This window comes from Anas acuta, chromosome 5 (assembly GCF_963932015.1).
Source record: "Anas acuta chromosome 5, bAnaAcu1.1, whole genome shotgun sequence".
Lineage (NCBI taxonomy): Eukaryota > Metazoa > Chordata > Aves > Anseriformes > Anatidae > Anas > Anas acuta.
Window position 1 is genome coordinate 34,723,587 of NC_088983.1, and position 19,931 is coordinate 34,743,517.

Sequence of the window (19,931 nt, forward strand, 5' to 3'; positions counted from 1 at the left end):
AACAATACTGTCAGTTCATGCCAGCAGTGAGGCAAACACCGTATCTTTCATTACATAATATTCACAGATCAAACCTGCCCGATGTTTGCAAGAAAAGGATTTTTATGACAATTACTTTTGTTCCTCTGATTTATGTCCAAGAAAACTAGAACAGCTTGAAAGTAAGAGAACGTTAGCCCTTTGAGAACAGAATAAGAACTATATACATATACATACATAGTTACATAAATACACACCAAAAAAAGGTTAGAACAAGATAAAAATTGGTATCAGAAGACATACACTTTTAGAAGGTAGTTATAAAAATAACCTAAGAAAATTGTCTACATCTTCACTTCCTCTGAACCTGTGAGTCCCCAGAAAATATATATGTGTATATCAAAAGTAAGAAAAAAAACCACTATGCAATAAATAAAGCATTTAATAAAAAATATTCTTCAAGAAGCAAGGACAAAGTTTCTTTCTACTCCCCACTTTGTCTATTTTTCTTTCTTCTGCAAGAGATTCTTAGTTCTTACACTCTAAAAATGTGCAAAGGTAGATAAATTAATAGAAATGGCTTCTAGGAGCCAAGATTTTATGTGAACCATTTTTTTTCTACCGTAATCCAACATCCTATTTGATTAAAATCCTTCAAACGTGGATAAAAATATCTGTGCAAACCATAGATCTCAATACACCCATGAAGTTTATGGGTGACATTTGTTACTGAAGCCACTTTCCTGATCATCCACAATGTTCCCTATCTAAAGCCACAGCAGTTACACTTGCACAGCAAGTGTGACTAACAGTCACTGCTAGCATTACTGTCATACAAGCACAGGCTTTTTTCTTTTTTTTTTTGTTTGTTTGTTGGTTTTTCTTCTCCTCCCCCTCCCCAAATATTTGTTTATTTATTTATTTTGTATTTTTAAAATGTGTAAGAGAATGATCAGAGAGAAGAATTAAGGAATACTCTAGATTGTTTTCTCATAAGGAAGGTTGTCAAAAGAGCACCTTCCAAAGAACTTGTAAAGAAATCAGGTTTTAAGTTACATGAAAACTTCCATTTATTACTTTCTCTGAAAAAAATTATATTGAGAAAATAAATAACAAAAAGTGACAGTTCTTTATTTGAATTTTACATTATTTGGATTATTTGCCTCATTATTCCGTTCTTTTCATCTAGACAGCATTTCCTAGGATTCAGCAGAACTAGAGACTTTTCCACAGGAAAACTTCAGAGTTATACTCCCAAAGGAAGAACAATACTAATATTATAGCTTCTGTAAAGCTTTGTAGGAATATTGATAAATGCTTGTCTAAGCCAAAAGGTAAAAAGATGGTAAGTTTTTAAGGAAAAATAACATTTGCAACCTTTGAACTCAAACTTCACTACACTTGAATTCAAAGTAGAATGTTATATGAAACATTTTAAATACAAATTGAACAACATGAATGCCATAACATGAATGCCACAAATAAGTAAATAGGACTTCAGGTACACAGTTGGATATGGGCTACGTTTTTACAAATACATTGGCATCGTAAAGTAAGCAAATTCCACAATTTTATTTCAGATATTATTTTTCTCCTGTTTCATCTATACCCTCTTAGAGACTTTTCTTTTTCTTTCTTTCTTTTTTTTTTTAGTAATAGAATGAGACTCATGCATACAGAAAAAAAAAAAAAAAAAAAAAGGTAGAAAAATTAATTCTGGGCATTTAAAAACCTAGGAGTTACAAGGTATTTGTTTCTTCAAAACTCACAATTCTTAAAATAATTTCTTTCAGCAACCGTGGCCAATGTTTTCTAAATTTAGGATTGGTGTCTCTGGACTGGAAAAGCTACAATTCAAAGAGAGATAATATGGACCCCCCTGAAGCTCCTTGCTCAACTATGTAATTAATATTAGATGCTATTGTGAAAGTCTTTAAAAACACATGAACATAGGAACAGTTTGTTAACACTATCACATGTGACATGCTTGCCCTCTTAAATCTATAGAGGCTGTCAATTTCTGTTGCAATCTAACCTCTATAGCTGATTAGGCAGCACCATATGTCATGCAGATTTTGTTTTATTCGAACTTGGAAAAAAATCTGACTGCTGACAGGGACTGATATATCAGTCAAATCTTCCAGATTCAACATATATTGTTTAAAGAAAAAAGTCACCTTTGAAACTTTATCTTGAATCTTATACTCGTGTATCTTATATATAATGCATACAGCAGTGAAGAGATGCTACTGCATATTTCTCTGTATTAATAGCTTCAGATATTGAAGTATTAAAAGGTGCATCAAAAGTGACTATTCAAAGCTATGATCCTGAATGGTCAAGGAACTGAACCCTGAAAGTATTTCAGGATTTTACATACTAATAATTATTTCTTCTATAAAGGATTTTTAAATTGTGGGGTTTATTTTTGTCTTATTATGCTTCCCATTTCAACCTTAAAGTAGCCTTTGTAAGTGTTGCCAAGAAAGAAGAAATATAAATATTCTTATCCTTGTTGGCATGTTAAGGACACTCAAATATTCAATGCTAGATAGCTTTGTTTTGTTTAGTTTTGTTTTCTCTTTTTAAGATGGTCTCCTTTCTTTGTATTACCAACAAATGAGAGAATAAAAAACATAGATTATGTAGATCCAGAATAAACTACAGTTGAGCACAGGTTTTGCAAGCAATTTCGTTTTTTGTTGTTCCTTTTATTTTTATGTCATACCGTTTCAAAGTAAAAGTTCATAGTAGCAAAACTTTCAGAAGCTGAATGAGCTTCTATTCCATTCTTAACAACCATTTATCAAAAATTTGGAAAATATGGGGAGTATTAACTTGAACTATGACTAAATAGAGATTATTGTGATTTTTTTAAAAGTATAAAATGACATGCTACCTCCTCCATATCCAGGGTATAGTCCTACCTTGCAATTTCTTCAACACAGCTACTTCCATTTTCAGTACTTGCTTTGGCTGCTGAGCTGACTCGACCTTCAATGCAACATTTTCCCGAGTAAGCAAGTCCAGTGCATCGTAAATTTCTCCAAATCCTCCACCTCCTATTTTCCTTAACTACATTGAAAAAATAAACACAAACAACAACAGATTAAAAAATGGGGAGAAAAAAAGGAAACAAAACATCAATACTTCCTTGCTCTGTCTTTCAAACTGAAAACACTATTGTATTACTAACAGATTTTAAATGAATATAATTGTATCCTTGAGTAAGTAAAAGAACTATTGAAAAATCTAAAAAGGTATGGTTAACCACAGACAATTTGGAAGAGAATCATAGGAAAACAAGTTAATATACCTGATGTCCATCTGCACTAAAATTCCTTCATTTAATACACTATAAGAGTACAATTCCCAGCATGAAACTGACCAAAGTCAGCATGCTGAATATATACTTTCCTCAAATAGCCATATGCTACACAGAGACCTTCAAATACAAATGCACAGTGGCATTTAAAAATATGCCACCTTTTTCTTTTTTTCCTCAGAAATACAGAATACTAAAGGTATACAACTTCTTGTACTTAGTGCAAAAAGCCAGAAATTTCTATTCTGTGCAGTGACTCACACAAAAGCTAAATCATAAATGAAAAAAAAAGTGGCTAAGATTATCTTTGAATATGTATATTAAATGTTGCTCATCTACTTATGGTTCACTAACACTACTCTTATTAACAGACATTCCAAAGAAACAGGCACCACTGCAACATGCATCTGTTTTAGGAGGAGGTACAAAGAATGCTCCTGGCATATTAACTAGTTTATGCTATACTCAGAGGAAATATTAATAGTTGTGTTTTCACTCTGCTTTAAATATTCACAGGAGACAATGACCTGTCTCTTTCACTATCAAAATGTCAATGTTATTTCATAATGTTTTCATATGGTGATCTCTCCTGTACCTACTATTGATAAAAGAGAAACAGAGACAAAATGAACATAACCCAAGGAATATACAATACTTCATTTTCTTTTTTATCTTTAATTATATTTTACCTTGAAATGACTGACATGATTTTCTAAATGTCACTTTAAAAAGACTACACCATATTAAATGTTGTCTAAACATTCCGAGGATCTAGAGATCAGCAATATGCTGACCTGTCTTCAGATTCTGAAAATGAATCTAATGTCTCCTAATCTAGCCAATCAGCCACCTGACTGAGAAGCAAAACACATTTTTAAAAATAGCCTAGACCTCTAAGAAGAAGGAAACAGATCAAATAAGGTATATTCACTTTTTTCCTTACATTTTTAAATCCAAGTCATATCACATGAAATTTTTATTCTGTAAGATTGCAACAATACTCAGTATTTCATCATTCATTTTCTGATCCGAAGATCTTTTACCATTGCAAGCAAGTCTTATTCCAATATTCTTAAGATGAGGAAAATAGGCTTCAAGATAGTTTTTTTTCACTTCCTCTGGCCTTACGTTGCCAACTTTAAAAAGGTGCACTGGATAGACACCACACTAAGTTAAAACTTAACTAACCTACCTAAATATCAGCTCCTATTGCAACATCTGTTGATTGCAAATTCAGATGATCACTTCCTTCTAAAAAACACACTAGCGGCTGACAAATTCAATATCCCCTCAGACAGCCTGTATACGTTCTCTGAAGCAGGGTAATGAAAACACAACCACAGGCTTAAGGCTACTACTACTTAAGCAGCACATTTAAAAAAAAACTAACAAGTTCAGCTACAGGATATTACAAACCCTGAATAATAAGTTAGTATCTTTGGACATGATTTGTTTTAGGTAGTATTCAGGTAAGAATCTGGTGTTAACGCTAAAATGACAACAAGCTATAAGAAATAGGGTATTTTCAAGTCCCATGAAATACTTGGTACAACATGGTTACATTCAAATGTAACATATGCAGACCATTAGTCCTTACAGAAAGGGAACAAATATCATCTAAACATTGGAAAATCTAGCAGGTTTTGATGGTATTCAATATAGATGTATTCGTAGGCCTATATGTACAAGTTGTACAATCAAACATGTAGTTTTGTAACTGATTCAGCCACTTGACAGGCCATTTGGCCTGCACCTCTTGGTCTGGTAATGTTCTACCACTTGGTCTGGTAATACCGCTATCTTCCTGAGCCCTGAGCGAGTGTCTGTGTTCAAACAGCTAAACACAGATGTTGATCTGACTGTGATTTTCAGCATAAGCACTAGTATAAGCACAGGGGGGGACAGTGAAAATGCATGGTGAGAAAGGGGAAGAGGAAAAGGAAAGACATGACACAGCCGTCCTTGCCACTCACTGGACAGACTTACAGCAATTTATCATATAACTTCAATTTACCAGCTTTGAGACATGGCCAGACTGAGCAATACTGCCTCTGAAAGTTCTTTTGTTTTGGGCTTGTGGACTAAAATAACAAATGAACAAGCCACCACATTGATAAACAGATCAATTTCTATCCTCAGATGAAATACACCAGAATCATTAACATACATCCAATAATGATGGCAGTCAATAATTCCAGGCACAAATGAACCTCTGATGGCAGAAAAAGAATTTTCCACCTTTGTCACTAGGTCACACATGACATTCAGCAATGACCTCACACTCTCCTTGGTCTTTTTGCTGCCAGTGTCCCAACAGAAACTTTTCATGTTGCTTTTCATATCCCTCACCAGTTTCAACTGTATGCTGAGCTTTGGCTTTCCTAAATACTCATTCCGACACACAAAGGCATTGTCTCCATTTCCCTCTTGAACAGCTCATCCCCTTTTCCACCCTCTGGTCACTTCCATTTGGCTTTTGAGTTCAAACAACAGCTGCCTATTCACTCATATTGGTTTCTTCCCACATCTGCTCAATATATTCTACCTTGACAAGGATTTCTTTGTTTTGTTCTGTTTTCAATCTCAAAAAAATCTGCATGCATCAAAATTCTAAAATGATCAGGAGAGTGGAGAAGGAACTACGAGAACTCTGCTTGATTTCCCAGCAAAAATAGTTTAGAACAGATATTATGACTCTCTAGATGTAAATAAAGGATATGAACACCAAAATGGAACAGAGCTATTTACGGTAAAGCCAATATGGGCACACAATCAAATGGATATAAATCAGTCATGAATAAATCTTTGCTGCAATATAACAAACGAAATTCATTTCTACTTGGAAGAGCAGCAAGGTCCTGAAAGAGCATTCTATAAGAAGTAACAAGTCTCACGATCTGACTAGTTTCAAGAAGATGCCTGAGCGATTTCCGAAATGGACTGAGATAATCACTAGCTGATTGGATTCAGTATCCTAACAGGAATATTTTTAAAGGAGAAAAAGAATTGCAGGAAGGCATACTCACCACCTTCCATCTTTCTTTGACCAAGATTCCCACACTGAGGATGTCAGGCTGCTCCCCTCCTCCACTCATTGCAACCTCCTGATGCGCGGGAACTGCTATGCGAAGTCTGGGTCAGCAAAAACCATCCAGATCCCAGGAGTGGCTTCCATTTAACCACTGCCTGAAGAAACAGCACAGAACACAGGATATCAGTGATGAACAGAATGACATGAAATACAGAAATAGTTGTGCTTCTCACCTAGCATGCTAACTAGCTTTTTCATATCCTATAGAGACTTATGTCAGAATTATAGACAACATTCAGTACAGAAAAAAATCCATGTATATTGTTCCTTAATTGTTTTAACCTGCTCACATTAAAACTACCAAGCCCACCCTCCAAATAATACCAGTGAACATAAACGTTTTCAAATTTATATTGTGAGTAAGAATATGCTGGCAGCTTCAAATTGTTGTAAACCATAATTACATTTTTCAATTTTAATAATAACTTTCTAACCATGAAATAATTAATACCTTACCAGATAATTGATTAAATAATAGTAATATACATGTATAATAACATGCTTGAAAAAATATTAACCTCAAAATTAAAGAAATAAATACTTATATCGAAATTCTAATTTATATTTAATTTATTGTAATGCCTACCAACTACTTCATGTTTTACAATGTAGTTCACATAGCTAGTATTATTTATGATTAAATATATCTAAAAGTGCAATTTCACTGGTATATGCCAGGGTACAAACAGCTAAAAGGTGAAAGAAGAAAAAAAAAGGAAAAAAAAAAAGAAAAGAAAAAAAAAACTTGTGTTGAGTAATTCACTTTAATTCTTCAATTTTGGTGATAATATCTAAGCAAATTTTATATAGCAATATAATTTTTTTTACTTTGGAGATTAGTCCACACATAATGACTCTCATCAGCACCCACTCCAACCAGTCAAAAAGCTTTTTTCATTTGCTATGAGCTTTTCTAGAATTGTGCTTGTTAGATTGATATAATGATACAAGCTCTCTTATTCAATGTAAGACTCTTCAAAAGTGTATTTGTGTCAGTTATTTCAATCACTGCCAAAACAGTATTAACTAAAAGTGGAAAGCTCTCTTACCCCTGATTCAGCACACCAATGGTATACAACATCCATAAAACCATTCTGGTTTAAATTAACAGGATACATTTTTATACACTGAAGTGCCAAATTTACTACTGTGGTTAAATTACACTTAAAGCAAAAACAAAACCCTAAAATAAAATAAAATAAAATCACTGTTTAATAAACCTAGTTTTAAAGATAGAGATTTGATGTGACAGTGATTGTGTTTTGGTTGTGTTTTTTTTTATATATTCATATTCTTCCATATTATTTTTTTCTATTTAATTTATGTCCTTCTTGCTTGAATTGTAAATTCTGACATTCGAACCAACTCCAACAAAGCAGAAACCTCTGGAGAAAAATTAATCTGAATTAGCTGAAGATTTGAATTTATACCTAATTAGTTAGAGTGGATTAAATACCTGTGAAAGCATGTTCATTATGAATACACAGCCTGAATTGGTTTAATTTAAACGAATGAAGTGAAACCAAATTAAGATTGTGTATTCTGAGTAAGAGTGTCCACCCTGGAATTTAATCATCTTGAACTAAACCAATTTCAATTGTACTGGTGCTGGTAAATTCTCCCCTGTAGATAAGGTCAAAATTCTAAAGAAAGCCATGGTGATTTATGTTAACACTCTCAGCATTACAAACCACTGACCATAATTACTGACCTTAGTAATAGAGTTATCATAACACAGTCAAGAATTAAGCGGGCCAAAGAGAAATTGAAACAGTATTAACAAAGGGACAAAGGTCTATTAAACACTTCTAAAATTGCACGTTTACAGCATGTTCAATGATTTTTCTATTTGCCCAAACCTTTGTTTATCCTTCTACCACTTTCCAATTATGGGGTGGTCTTCACTAAGTACTACTTTTACTCTCTTATCTTTTTTTGACTCTTTTTTACTTTCCTGGCATTTGTTTATAAAAAGTAATGGAGAAAGTATTCATTTCACTGCAGCAAAATCTAAAACTGGAAACAATGAATTTTGGTAAAGCTTTCAAACAAGTGAACTAACATCACCTGCAGAAAAAGGAAATGCTTTGCTAAAGCAAAGATATGACAACAATGGTTTTAGAGTTTTGTATCAGTATTGCTATCAGCCTTGATCTGGTATCTGATTAGATTTTTATTTTTATTTTTCTGGATACGTTCCAAATGAAAATTTATAGTCACAGCTTTGACAAACATTTTTGAAAGCTATTGATTCATGGAGGCTTGAGCACGCTAAGGGAGCATCAGTAGCTAGCCCAGAATGCAATGTTACAATACATACACCCACAGAACCAGGCTATATTTTAAGAAATACAGTAAAAATACTGTTGCTATGAATAACATCTGCATGGCCAGGATAACAAAATCTTCATTTATGCACAATTCCTCAATCCTATTCCAGTATATTAATTGTTTGTTAAATCTCTTGACATCCTATATCATTACAAAGTAAGAAAATCTATTCTACATCATCATACTCTGATATTCAAAACACCAAAATCCCAGGACGCATTAAACAACCACACACAGGAAGCCAAAGTTCTCTCCTGAGCCCCAAAGGCAAGGTGCTAAACACCTCCTGAAGCTTAAGAAGCTAGCCCTATTACAGTGCACATAGAATAGCAAGCACTGTTTTACTTAAGAAACACAAATTTTATGAACATGTTGAGGTTAATTTGGACAACCTGATTCTTCAAGACCCCAGATAAAGGAGCCTCAGTATTCAGGCATTCAGAATTCAATGCCAGGGAGCCTGAAATTAGCCTGAACTTCAACCTGTTCAGGCCACCCTTCACCACCACCCCCCTCAGTGAATACGCAGATGTACTTGATGCATGAGGTTCCAAATGACGAGAAGTCCCCTGCCTTCCTTGATAAAATGTCTCAGCAAGTCCTTTCCTTCACAGCAAGCAGGACTTGTTTTGTTTCAAGGTTTAATCTGCCTAATTTTAGTTTCTTACTACAGGACTTTGTCACACTTTTAGAACTGAATTCCATTCCTGGTAATTTTACCTCATTTAAGCATCTAAACACAGGGATCAAATCATTTTTAACCTCCTCTAAATTAAGCCTTCCTTCCTATCCCATGAGTCTTTTATGTGGTCCTCCTTTGAAACGCCTCTCCTTGCTCCACATTCTTTTTGCAGGATGGGCAGCAACCATGAGTGAGACACCAACACTGAATTACACTTGATCGTACCAATGCTTAATATGGACAAAAGATGGATTTTCCGTTTATTTCTGCTCACAGTCTTATTTCCCTAAGTTTAAAGCTGATTTATGCTTCTGCTAAATCACAACTGTATCAGATACTTATACACCCTGCATGTTTACTCTCATGCACTGCTTAAAGCTTTTATTCACAGTCTGTTATAGATTGTTTTTCATTGTTCTAATGTGTACTCCAATGACCTTAACACAGTGAAACTGAAAAATTGTTAAGACTTATTAATGTACTGCAGTGGACAAATATCTTGATACTCCTTATCTAATGATAGAAAACATAATCTGGTATGTGCAATTTAGGTTACCTTCTTCAAATTCATACGGAATAAAATGACATTTTTGGAGTGGACTACCTTTAAAGGTCCCGTCCAACTCTAGCTGTTCTCTGATTCTACAATAAAAGGACTTTTTGGACAGACATATATACACATTTTACAGAGGGGGTGCTCAGAACAAAACCAAAACTGAAACTTCTCTGAATTCTGGAGGATTTAAATTCAGATTGTTTGGACCCATTCACAACTCCACAGATGAATAAAAAGTTCATAAAAACTCAGATAGTCCCATTTCTATTACAGAAATACAGCCAGCTATTGCTTTCAGCATAGTAACTGAAGAATTTACAATGCTGGTAAAGAACTTAAGGTTCCAGCGTGCTCTGTATCCCACTGAAGCACGTGAATAGTTAATGCCATACAGTTTAGGTGCAAGCTTTCCCTTACACATTCAAGGGATGAGTCCCTCAGCAGTGCAGTTCTACAGGTGGCAGTAAGGTCATTTTCTGCACATGGAATTTTTCTTTATTACTCTTCTAAACAAGTAAAGAACATTTTAATTGCAACATATTTCACAAAATTACACATTCATCAGTTTTCCTATCAGACCAGTTTATATCAAGAGAGGAAATAGAGAGGATAACAGAATTACCATAGACAATTAGCCCTTTGACAAAAGACAATTAGCCCTTTGGCAAATTTATTTCCAGGTGACAGTTCATGGAATAACTAGGACAACAAAATGAGTACAGAATTTTTCCATAACATAAGCCTTCCTTTGCCAGGGAACCGATCACAGTATAATACAGTTAAAGGACAATTGGTCCTTATATCCAAAACATAATATTGTACACAAAGCATTAATTATTCAAAACTCTTGTACTCACTTAAACTGCATTTAACTACGTATCACTTCCCCACAAGACTTCTGTAATTTAGCCCAAACAAGTATATGAAAAGATCATATGCTATCAGATAACAATGCAAAACTTACAGATAATAGAAGTCACATTTCTAAGGGCTGAGTGTAGTTCAGCACACAAAGACAATCATGTAATGTGATTTGGGTGCATGTACACGTGTAACTGTGTATGTAAGAATTTCTTTAGAGATCACCCTAAACTGAAGCCAATCTCTGCTTACCAGTCCTTATAAATGTTTAAATCTAGACCCAAGGTTGAGAAAATAGCACAGACAATTTTGGTTGAAGGCCGGTACTGTAAATTTCAGGACAAAACAAGGACAGAATATTACTTCTGTTCCACAAAAGGAAAAATAGAAGTCCTGTGGCCTCCCATGTGGAATAATATCAATGCTTTGCTATTAGGAACTCTCTGTGTTATTATTTCTATCTGGCTGCCTTCATTCATTTAAATAACTGGAATCCTCCAAAGTCACTTTCCACTTCTGTGCTTTCTACTTCTGAGCAGGAGAAGAATTTAAAGGAGGAAAGGAAAGTCAGTATAAACAGAAAACCAAGGCAGGGCATTTTCAAAGGTCTTAACTCCATTTAATTTATGGTAAAGTCTACTTCCATAGACACCCTAAAACTCATTTTCAAATTGCAAATTCTAAGGCCAAAAATGCCTTAAGTGCATCTGTTTGAACACCCAAACTAGAAAGCTATCTTACACTTAGAATCAGAATACTTTCTGCATGCATTCATTGGAAGTGGGGTTCTTGAACATCACTGAAAATCATTATCCAGCATGTCAATGAGAAAGCTAAATTTAAGACCTTGACCTAAATTTCCAACTGTACTGGTTGTTAAAAAAAAAAAAAAAACAAAAACAAAACTATACATAACCAATGCCATTTTATGTTTTCCTATCTCAAGCTCTTGGGTGCCAAAATTCTCATCACCACTTGCAGATTCCAGGTGTGAAAAGCTCCCAACTGTCTTGTGATCTACTGCCAAAGAGTCTAGATTCCCTTCTGGCAACTTCTGCACATTCAGCTATGTTGTTATTACAAAAGTGGCAATATTTTCCTCAGTTTGAAGACAAAGTTAAATATATAACACTTAGTTTCAAGATAACAGCCTTATTTCAAAAACACATATTTCAAGCTACCACACTATTTCCAGTTTGCAACAGAATCCAGCACAAGAACATTACAAAAAAGTAAAGGCAAAGTTTATGGAAGGACTATATGATCTTTTATTAAACAGGCAGCAAAAACATACAAGTTTTAGGCACACAAACCCCTTTTCAAGCCCAAATAGGTGCAGCAAATTCAAAATTAAGTTTAACATGAAAACAATTGCACTGAAATAAACTTTATTATGTTGCTTGATTAGAGCAACTAAGAAAGGTACTTGAGACCTTCCAATAATAAAAAGGAAGCATTGAGGTAAGCATGTGACAAGGAAAGACTATAGGGTTATGGCTCCTGGGAGAAATGCAGGATGTAATTTAGTACCTACAGAAAATCGGAAATTTTTGGCCAGGGAGAACTAGAATATATCATAAAACAAAAACTCTATTCAAACCATGGTGGTTTTGCCATGGTATTTTTCAGTTGAGTGAGTTAATTTCCTTATTTGATTTGTCACACAATTGCACAAAGACTTATGTCAGAACAAGGGAAAAAGTGGAAGTTAGCTGTGGGGGAGAGGGAAGGGCTGGACTGTTATGTGGTACTTTCAACTCAAACCAGTTGTTGAACTACAGACTCAGGTGCAGAGCCTTTAAAACTGAAGAAACGGAAACATAAACCTTCAGAGAAGTTAATTTCATTACAATTATATTATTCTCAATTTCCTCACAACTCAAGAGTGAGTTCCAAAAAAAAAAAAAAAAAAGATATGGGAAACCTTATTAATTACCCCAAAATCCATTAAAAAATAAGTGTCATTTGTTAAAAAATACATATTTCTGTATCTTTGATCCACTATAACTGTGACAGTTTCAACAAACCTGAGTGGAACTAGAGTAGTATTTTTTCCATGACAAGAACTTATTTTACCTGTCATAAAAGCCTTCACAGAAACTATTTCTCTGATCACTTACATGATGTAAAACAAATTTTAAACACACAAATAGAAAGATAGTTCTGCAATTACCTAAATTATACAGCATTACAATAATTGTTTTTAAAATCCTTGTAAAATTGAAGAAGAGTGAAGTGATATTACACGTGGTTTTCAACACTGATACAAAGCTTGAAATCAAACAATGATTTGAAATAGTTACATGGTATTATAATATCAACCTACTTATAGTTTGGATTTATCTCAAAATAACAATTCTTACAGCATTTTGAAATGTTGGAATAGTCAGTTACAGAGAAAAAAAAGCTGCTGCTAAAGACTGGGCAAGAAAGGGAATAGATACAACTAATAGCTATCAATTTCTGAATACTTAATCCAATCAAGCAAAGTTCATGGTAAACTCTAAATATAAATGGGAATAACTTTTTTGAAAATACAAAAATCTGCAGAGGCATGTTGGTGAGATGATCAGCAGGGTGACGTGAACAGCAAACTGCCGTCCCCACTGATGGTGTTCAAGTGACTCACAAGCTCTGCCCAGCTGGCAGACCACCAGCCTATGTTCATTGAGCTGTGCCCAGTGCACAGCTTCCTGTAATAGCCTCGTGTGCAAGAAGGATCTAAATAATGTCTGTTTGGCTTCCTAAAAAGCACTTGACAAAACCTTTTTAAAGAAACTAAACAGACATGGCAAGAAAGGACAAGTCCTCACACACACAAAACAATTGGTTAAGAGGCATTAAATGAGGTGAGGCTATGTGTAGATAAAGGTGAGGTTATGTGTAGATAAATCTAAACTCATGTACACCAAAAAAAATAATCCTAACTTCTCTTCCTTGCAATCAAAAGTAAGGTCTTAGTTATTATGATATACAGTTACAAGAGATTGCAACTTAATGATAAATAGCAGTCAAAAACAATGAAATGTTAGCAATTCAGACAAAACAGACAACAGCATGAAGATTATTATTGTGTTTTATATACCCATAGTTCACCGATACTTTGAGTACAGTATGCAGTTCAAATCCTTCCTATCTAAAAATTTAAAATAAGTAAGTTCAGAAAGTGGAACAAGATAATCAGAGATACAGGATAATTTCCACCTGAAGTAATGAATGACATTTTTTTTCAAATGAGATTATAAGAAATAGAGGGGTACGCAACAGAGGTCTACAGAATCATTAGGGGCATGGAGACATTGGCTAGGAACCATCTACCCATGATCTTATTCAATTAAAATTAATTAAAAATTAATTTTTAAATTAATTTTAAATTAAAGGAAATTAAAAAAATAAAATAAAACAGACGACGTAAGCAGAAGCCAGGCTCAGAACAAACACATGAACAGAGTTCTTCATGAAGTAGTAGCTAATGTGGCAACTTCTTGCCAACAGACGCTGTGAACAATAAAGGTTTACAATGGTTCAAAGGAACACTGGACAACTACATGGAAAAGAAAACTGTCACAGGTTACTGAAAATATTTATTAACCATATCCAGCTCAGAAGTCCCTGAATAGAAAATTGAGCTTATAATGTGCTCTCTTATGCACTCTCTGTTCTCATATTTTTCTCTTAGGCATCCACTTAAGACCACTGCTGAATACAGACCACTAGTCTGCTCCAGACTGGCCATCTACACATCTGGGAAGATGGAGAGAGGAAAGAGAAATTCTGCTTCTTGTAACACCATTAATTCATATGATCTGAATTGGCAAGTTGTGATTTGAATTAGATTCTTGTCCATAATCTTTTGTCAATTGCTTAAAAGAAGCCCTGACTTGATTAACTACCCATTGTGGGAACAATGACAGAAATTTCAACTCAGGTAAACTTTTTTTTTTTTTTGGCACTTCTGTAAGGCAGTTATTTTGGACCAAAAAAAAAAAAAAAAAAGTATATAAACTCTTGTATGCAAGAAACATTCAGGATCTTCAAGTACAATTTGATCCATCATTTCACCTTCTATTTTCCAAGTTCTGTCTCTCCCTTTTTGGGCTGGGTTTAGTTTATAATAGTCTCAACATATCTATTTATAGTACTCATCCCATCAACTGACACATTTCCCATTCCCTCCATTACCAGGCTTCTCATTCAAATTCAGATTTTCACATGCACATTAAAAACTAATACTAATCACTAATATTATAAGCATAAATTCCACCTCTAATCAAGGTGCATCAAGCCATGCTGCAGACAGCAATGAAATTATGTTGATTTAATAACTTTCACCTATACTACAGTCCTGTAACTTTCAACAATTTTCCGTATTTGCTCATGTGTTTTTTTTTAATTATAATTGAAGTGGAATATTCCCTTTTAAATTTGGTACCCCTACACAGAGCAAGTTTGTGATTCTGTCAAACACTACAATTAGAAATGCTCTCTCCAGATGAAGTATCAAAATCTACTAAGATATATATATTTAGAAAATACAGAATATTAACTCTTAAAAATGAGTTTCTATGTATCTTTTAGTAAACGTTAGCTTATATTTTAAAAAAAAAAGAGAGATTAAAGAAAGCATGGTTTGTAGCAGTCAAGGAGCAGTGTGGGGTTTGAAGCAATTTCAAATATACCAGTGATCAAACCATTCACAGGCTATTAAATGCATCTCACTTTTCGTTACATTCATTCATTCATCTCCTTATGTGATGTGGTTATGACCATATTTATATTCTTAAATAAGTATCAAATATTCTCTTATAATACTGCTTTTGCTAAAATCCTTTGTAGTAAGGTTTTAAATTATACCTACTGCTATAAAGTTAAGCTATTCACGGAATATGCTATTACAGTAAAAGACTCAAATGTTAAACTGTACAGTGCTATCAAAACCACTTAACATCATGTAATCTTACTCAAATGATATCACAGCTGACTACAGCTACTTGAATTACAACAGCTCTTTAGATTAATAAAAAAACAAGATTGCTTTAGGAAGTACTATTTTTTCCTCTGTACGTAGTTGAAAATTACACCACATGACAGAGAGGTTCTGATTGCAAATTTTAGCAGCAGACAAGTAATTTGCTAAAATATTCCTAAAGGTGGAGATTTGCTTCACAAAACATAGAGATACTACTATAGGTCCATAGAATTACACTCCTCTACTAGTCTAACCTCACTATTCTGCTTCTTATCTTCCCCACTTCCCTTTGAGTAGAATTGCTTTCCAGGTGGCAGTGCTAGTTTAAAAATCTACATGTACATGTAAACATAGCTGGTGTTAGATTAGTTGGACATTACCACTGTTAACAATTTATTTTTTCTCTCTATTCTAGCTAAAAGCCTTGCTTTACACAGTGCAATCGTTTCCTCTCCACTCTAATAAAAAAAAAAAAAATCCTAAACAGGGAGAGATTATGCCAAAATATTAATTACTTAGAACCATCTTAACAACAACAAAAACTTGTGGAATCTGCAGTTCAATTTAATTTTAAACCAAAAGCATGGAAAAACATATAGGCATCGTCATCTTTTAAACCATAATCACACCACAACCAGCTTTTAATGTTTAGTTTTGTAATTCCTTGCCTACTTTTCACACAGCCAATGATTCTCCTCAATAGGACTAAACACTCCTCAGGAAGTAGAGAAAATTACACATGCACAAACTGAGCCAGTAGAGTTTTAAAGTATGGTGTGATTCAACAGTGATGATCATGGACTGCTTCACAAATGTGAGGATCATGGACGGCTTCCACACAGCAGTCTGCTGAAAACAGCAAATGTGTCTTAGACATGAGTTCATTCATTACTTACAATTTTCCCATTATTTTATCCCACAGATGCCAAAGAATTCAGGCCAAGTGAATCTATGCCAACCCTAAGACAACAATCATCTTTGCTTTCCATGTTATCATGTAACTCTGTTACACACAAAGTTCAGTATGATAAAAGCAGACCGTAGCTCATTGATCAAAGATATTGAATAGACAAGGGATGTTTTTTCCTTCCAGTATATGGCTTCAGATACAACTAGGAAATGCCTCTAATCATTACATTCAAATAATTCTATAAGTCAGATGCACAGAACAAACACATTAAGACACATCTCCTAACATAAATTTATTTTTCTCTTAATGCAGCTGGTGCAGGCACCCTGGGTCAGATTTTTAGCAATATAAATTAATGGAATGAATCCGAACTCACTGAAGGCCAGGTACAGCAATGCTATGTTTTGAGTTCAAATAAAAACTTATTCCATGACCAGTTGTTACCTCAGGTAGCACCTACATAAATGACTGCCATAAAACAACTGGGAAGATATATAATGCCCTTACAATATGAAACTGATGAAAAGGAGAACAAGAATTCCTGTAATTCTGTTGTCATCTTATACAATTCACTTTTCTAATAGTTTTACAGTTGGATATTCCTTAACATAATGTCAAATGGAAACTCTGAATTTTAGCTACATTTTAATCTTAACTTCGCAACCTTTTTCATAGATAACATAGTAGAGAGGCAAATTCTGAATAAATGCACTCAGGCTTTTTATTATTATTATTATTATTATTATTCAGTTCTTACCATTGGCTTAAGCTCTTTTTCCCATAATTACACTCAGGACATATACACCTACTTTTGGTTGGGCACCACCTGCCTACAAATCAGAATGACAGAGAGATTTGTACATCCTTTTCTAGAGAAGTAGTCAGATGTTTTGCTGACATAGAATTTCTTCTCCTAAGAGGGCTAGGCTTTTACTGCATTATTAAATATTAAAAACCCTACAAGACTAACATTCAGGGGGGTAGGTGGGAAACAGGGCAGAAGTACATTTCTTTAATCCATTTGTCAGTCATTATCAGCTGTCAGGTCTGACCGGAGGACAACTTGCCCTGGGAAAGCTGGTTGAGCTGAGACAGCTAGTGATGGGAAAAACAAGACGAGATTCAAGTCTCAGATGCATTCTCGGAAGTTTTATTTTAGTGTTGAGGGATGCAGTACTGAAGTGTAAAAAGCATTTTTTCTTTCCTTCAGTTCAGTTACTTCGCTTAGTCACACTGCGCAGAATTGTGGTCACCCCAAGAAAGTGAGGCTCTTGCCTAAGAACCATGGCATCCTCATAAAGACATCCAAACCTCTCGCCAGGAAAGACCTGAGGAAAATAAATCAGATGGGAAGAGGGGAGAAGGAAGATGCCAGATATTCAAAATATCTAGTTTAGTCTTGCTTCTCTCCCAGTTCATGTAGCTACTTTCTCATAACTGCTGGTAAATAAGCCCAGCAAGCTTAGTAGTTTCTGCTCTGCATCAATTCTCTGATATATATCTGCATTAATATAAAAATTAATGCAGGGAATTAGAAATGTAGTATTCTTTACAATACTGTTACGCTAACATACTCTGTAATGTAGAATACTGAATATATATGAATTACATCCATCCATGTACATCATTTTATATTATATATATTACGTGTCTTATGTGTACTACATTACATGCAACTAACTTGCATGTATGCAGTGCTTCATAACTGTATCAATGAGCATTCATGTTTTTAACCATACCTGCCTACCTAAAATGATAGCAAATTTGGCAATGTGACTATACATAGATGCAAATGAATGTGCCCTAATGGTTACTAAATGGATAACTGTTGGGGAGGGAAGTGAGTATCTGTAAATTACTAAAATGGGGGTGGGAAGTATTTCATGTACTTAGCATTTATTGAAAATGGTGCCATCACTAATCATGTTTAAAGTGCATCAAGAAAGAAAAGAGTGATGTGGGGAAGAAGACAGAACATTGCGGGAAATGGAAAAGCCAAACATCTGTAATAACCTGAAAGCTGTTTATAGACATTAGTGTTATTTTCCAGGCTCATCTTTGGAGTCTGTTTTGTAGGATGCTGTTGAGGACCAGGGCCAAGAGGTCACAAGACAGCTGTTCTGTGACAAGTGCTAAATTCCAGGCAGATTAATGTTTTTGCCCTTTAGACACCATCTGAAAGTTCATTCTGACGTGCTGTGACTGCTCAAGTTTCACATTACAGTGGCACTAACAGAATCGCATTGGAAAGGTTTGTATCTCTTGCTCAAGGTTCGTAGTAGATATGTTTGGTGTAATTTGGAGCACAAGGTTTAATTTTTTTTGGAGCTTCTGCTGCTGAACACGATGCAAGCAGGGCAGTGAGAAAGCTGGACATGCTCACTCTGGGAAAATGTCTTCGGCAGGAGGGTTTGCTTGCAGAAGGAAGCGGGAACGGAAAGAGGAAGGGGAATGAGAGCCTCTTCCCGGTGCCGGGCAGGGGCTGGTGGCAGTGGCTCAGCACCTTGGCCAGCTCCACACAGCACGGCAGGCAGCAGCCCAGCCCCGGCCCCACATCCTTGGCCTGTAAAGGTGACAAGGCTGTGGCTCCTATACTGCTCTAAGACATCTAAGCAGCACACAGCAGCCTGGTTTTAAGAAAATAAAATGGCAGAAAAAAAATCACACATTAAACAATAGGTCTCAGAACTAATGCATCTCTAATTTGTCCCACTGCAATCAGTTCTTTATTCACAGGTGTTTTAATTAACAGCGTAAGAAAAATAGTTTAGAAGGAGTATAGTTGATCCTTAGATTGCGAAGTGATACAGAACAAACTACATCAGTTTTTCGAAGTCCTGCAATCAAATGACGCAGGGTCTGCCCCAGTAAGAGAGGGCATCATATTCTGTGCTCCCTGCTGTACATGGAAACATCATCTAACATGATATATAGATCATCAGTCACTATTAATAAAACACATCTACTGCAGTGTTAAGGCTATGACAACTGTGGATGAGTAGACAAATAAATATTAAGGGAGATCATAAAATCTCTCTGCTAGTGTTAGGATTGCTGCTGGAGTATTATTTCCAGTGTTGGTGTTCACATTTCAAGAAAATATGCAGAAAAAAATATATTAAAATATTGGAGAATATGTGTTGAGTGTCAAAAATATGAAGCACAATTCCTTTAGGTTATTAAATATAAATTTCTTTAGCCTAAGTAATTACAAGAAATCTGTATTC

At 34.8% G+C, this 19,931-nt stretch overlaps 1 protein-coding gene across 4 annotated transcripts in view; it reads right to left on the minus strand.

Annotated features, from left to right (window-relative positions):
• TTBK2 (tau tubulin kinase 2) overlaps nt 1–19,931 on the minus strand; it is an 84,266-nt gene that overhangs the window by 57,302 nt on the left and 7,033 nt on the right. For 3 of the 4 annotated variants that reach the window (XM_068684008.1, XM_068684009.1, XM_068684007.1), the window contains exons 2-3: nt 6,331–6,490; nt 2,907–3,054 (exon numbers count right to left, since the gene is read on the minus strand). In XM_068684008.1, the coding sequence (XP_068540109.1) occupies nt 2,907–3,054; nt 6,331–6,399 (217 nt within the window). In that variant the 5' untranslated portion in view covers nt 6,400–6,490. Of the gene's footprint in view, nt 1–2,906; nt 3,055–6,330; nt 6,491–19,931 lie in introns of those variants that run through there. The other variant, XM_068684010.1, reaches the window with a different exon arrangement.